This window comes from Belonocnema kinseyi, chromosome 8 (assembly GCF_010883055.1).
Source record: "Belonocnema kinseyi isolate 2016_QV_RU_SX_M_011 chromosome 8, B_treatae_v1, whole genome shotgun sequence".
Lineage (NCBI taxonomy): Eukaryota > Metazoa > Arthropoda > Insecta > Hymenoptera > Cynipidae > Belonocnema > Belonocnema kinseyi.
In genome coordinates, this window is record NC_046664.1 from 37224618 (window position 1) to 37228473 (window position 3856).

The following is a 3856-nucleotide window of genomic DNA, read 5'->3' on the forward strand; positions in this document are numbered from 1 at the left end:
CAAATTCGGATTCAGCGTCGAAAAATACATAAGAATATATAGGTCTGGTCAATTGCACAGACACTTTTGTTTTTTTTTGTGGGCCTGTGTTATCAAAGCTTTGGAATATTTTGAAATCTTTATAAATTTTTTGTAACCTTTAGAAATCTCGTGTAAAACCCTCGAAAAATTCGCGGTATATTCATGGTTCATTCTAATTCTGAAACTGAATTAACATCGAAAGTTTCAAAAAATAATTTTTTATAAGTTGAATATTAAAAAAAAAATATGATTTAACATTCGGTATAAGCGGGAAGAAATAAAAAACTTATAGAATTATTCACAAAGTTCATTGCAATCTATAAAATAATTAGTAGTCTACAAAAGTAGCCGTAAGATCTCTTTATTTATTCTGTAATGAACAAAAGTTAAAATTATATCTTGATGAACAATAAACTTTTCAGTAGCAAGATTTCGTCTAAACGGAAGTTCGTCTTATTATTATTGATTTATTATTAAACGTTTTATTAGAAACAGGATAAGAATTTCAAATTACTCTTTACATTTCAATAAAAAAACTGTTTTAAAAGCAAAACAAAAATTAAAAATCAAGGTTCTCGTGAAAAAATCACACTAATGTCATCTCTCATTTTTTTACTTCAAGTACGTAGAATTTTAAAAACCATTCAAGATATCGAAAATTCTTAAAATATATATCAAGAATAGGTTGGTACAGACTTCCCATTAAAATGTGATGTTAATTTATTTGATAGACTATGAGGTAAAGGCGAGCACTGAGCATATGTTAAAAAAATATTTATGGCTTTTTGGTTTTAATCTCAGTTTCTAAGGCTTCAAAAATCACACTTAAACTTTTTTCCAAAAATAAGACCTAAAATACATGACTATTCCAAATAAGGATTTTTAGCAGATTTGTTTGGACTTGAATTTTGATCAAAGATTATTAACAGAAATAAATGGTGTCATATTACAGCCCTTAAATTTTTAAAGTAAAAAAAGGTATAATATAAAAGGGTACCTGAGTACGTCAGGATGTTCGTGAACAAGCTTCCCTAGAATTGAACAATTTATTCGATGAAGCAAATCAGCCTCCTTGGGATCGTTAACTTTTTCCTCGTTTAATGGTATTGCAGAGGTCAGCAATATCAAAAGAATGTGAGAAAAACATTCTGCTATATCCTTGGTGAACCGTGGATCTTTCAAAAGACCTTGAAGTATTCCCAAAATTTTATCTCTTTGAGAAGAACTAAGTTCCTACGAGAAAGAAAAAAAATCACAATTATATTTGGAAAATCTTAATATAATTGTTTTCCAAGGATGTATCAAGGCGTATTCTTGATTTAGGTTTTTGACAAATACGTATTTCTTGAATTAATTCTCAAGACGTGGTATACATTTTTTCAAATTTTTAAATTGATTAGCTGAAGTATTTTTCTATGTATATTGAAATTATTGAAACCATGCCGGTTTACTAATATTTACTTTCTAGTTAGAAAATGGCCTATTGATTTTCTAAACATTTTTTAAAAACTCAACGGCGGAAATTCTTTTGTCAGAATATGTAATGAAATTCAGGAATAGATATAGTTTGAATAAATAGTGGATTTAAAAAGGTAGATATCTTTTTTACTTTAAGTATTTTTAACGTTGAAAATTCACTGCAAAACAAAATAGTTGAGTTTTTATTGGAATAAAGAATAACCTAAAAAAATGAAAATAATAACTTGCGGACTGAAGTGTCATCTTAATAATACAATTTATCCTTTGAAAAATGGTAGAAAAGTTATATTTACCTTCTCTTCTAAAAACGGGTTGAATATTTTTCTGTAGCTGCTGTTCTTTTCGCAGAAACTCAGCACAGAAGATATTAGCACTGTGTTCGACATGTTGTTTCTGTTCTTTTGTTGAGCACATTAATAATGTTTACAAAATACTTATACACAAATTTCGATAAGTCTTTTGCCTTTAACAGAATTCATATTTCATTCAAGATATAATTTTACTTGAATTCATATGATTAATATTACATGTGCTTTTAATAACCTGTAAACTCTGCAAACGCACCGTACCGCGTAAGAATCAAAAACCACGTGCAATCGACACTCGACAGTCGACACATAACTGTGACTATAAATATAATAGAGTAACTAACTCACTAGAGAGTAGAGATATCTTAAGGCAAATACCATTTACAAAGCAACTGTGATTCTGGATCAGTGAACTAATCCAACAGCTGACGCTCCGATCAGGATGGCTGACTTTTGCCAGCGTTTGCATTTCAATGTACGGGAGAAAAGCATAAAATAATACGAAACTTAAAGCTGTTCCCAAATTTTCACCAGGAATATCTTTTTTAGTAATAATAAGCGTAACAGTAATTAATAATTATAAAATCGTCACGGAAACAAGCAGCTGAATGGTGGTAAAATTAAATATTTCGATCAGCATTATGAGATTGAAAATTGTATGTTCTATTATAATTTATTTTGTTGTTCTTATTGAATGATTGTTAGAATTTCAAAATTAATATTGTTATGAATGAAATATAATTGCTATTCCTATATAATTTTTGTAAAAATTATGAATGACTTAAATATATAAATCCTCAGAGATGAATATTCATTAAAATTAATAATTATAAGTCAAATAAAATGATTACAAATTTAATATTTTCTTATTATTAATTCAAGGTGGTATTTTTAATAAAGAAAAAAATTCCCGGCCATTTCCCATTTTTTTATGTTTACAAAAAAATATTTGAACTTTAAGTGGTACTCTTTTGAATTTTAAACTTTTTAAATTAAAGCCTAACATTTTTTTGATGAAAATTTTTAATGATCTTGAAAATTCTCAAAATCGTTAAATAGCTTCCAATTTTTATTTTAAAATGTTAAAAAATCTACATTTTTTAAATAACTTTTTGGAACGTTTTCAAATTCTTTATTATTTTTGAAATTCTTTCAAAAATTTTAAGCATTTTTTAATGATTCTAACTTTCTTTAAACTTTTATTGAATTCTGGAGAATAAAAGGAATCAATTCAAATGCTCCAAATTATTTTTTGGCAATTGCAGATGTCCTTCAAAATCACTTTTAATATTCCTTTAAAATTAAATATTCAAAATGTAAAGACATTATAATTTTCCCAGGAATCATAAGATAAATTCAAAATTTGATTTTGAAATCTTCAAAAATCTATATTTTGATAAAAATATTTAATAAAAATTTCAAAATTTAATAGGTTAAAAATGGAATATTTTAGCCTGAAACAACATTTAAGGGTAAATGGTAGTCTGTGACGCAATCAAAATTTGATACTGTAATGTTAATTTTGTCCGCCTTTTTTTTCTTAAACTAAATAAGTTAGAATATCGAAATTTTGGGAGAAAATATATGAGCTGACATCGGTTGGGTCCCTTGGAGTAATTATTTTTAAAGGAAAAGCAGTACTTTTAAGGTTTCCGTGACTGCCTTGTAGCAGACGAAGCGACGGAAAAGTTTGGAGTTGGAAAAAGCCCCTAGCGCTGCCACCTTCCTTTTGTGAAAAAATCGCAACTTGTTACATAGATCAACTCACATCATGGACATAGGAAACACGGGACTAGACATGCCATCCTAACTTGGGTGAGCGGGGTTGAATCCACGGGAGGGGGGAGAATTCCATGAGTGGGGAGAACCGCCATCTTACGATGTGCCATTTGATTATGCGCACGAGCATTTTTGCCGACAGACTGTGCATGAAAATATAAACATGTGGGAACTGCAATGTTTGTCGCGGGACATCAAAAGGTGGCGGACCTCCCCCCTCATTGCATCACCCCCCGCAATGGCATGCCTAGTCCCTTGTTTCCTATGCC

General features: G+C 29.3%; 1 protein-coding gene across 1 annotated transcript; it reads right to left on the reverse strand.

Annotated features, from left to right (window-relative positions):
- Positions 1–884: 884 nt before the first annotated feature.
- LOC117178442 lies at positions 885–2043 on the reverse strand. Its single transcript, XM_033369868.1, has 3 exons — positions 1794–2043; positions 1019–1254; positions 885–921 (listed from the first exon to the last, which is right to left on the reverse strand). Exons 1-3 carry the CDS (start codon positions 1884–1886, stop codon positions 885–887), a joined length of 366 nt encoding a protein of 121 aa, XP_033225759.1. The 5' UTR covers positions 1887–2043.
- Between the last annotated feature and the right edge of the window lie 1813 nt (positions 2044–3856).

What these genes read in the sequence shown, in the direction of transcription:
- LOC117178442 (XM_033369868.1), bottom strand. Translation starts at nt 1,886, where the DNA reads ATGTCGAACACAGTGCTAATATCTTCTGTGCTGAGTTTCTGCGAAAAG. An exon ending in ACCCGTTTTTAGAAGAGAAG is followed by an intron (nt 1,255 to 1,793) that starts GTAAATATAACT and finishes TCTTTCTCGTAG; the next exon opens with GAACTTAGTTCTTCTCAAAG. An exon ending in GAACATCCTGACGTACTCAG is followed by an intron (nt 922 to 1,018) that starts GTACCCTTTTAT and finishes TCAAAATTCAAG; the next exon opens with TCCAAACAAATCTGCTAAAA.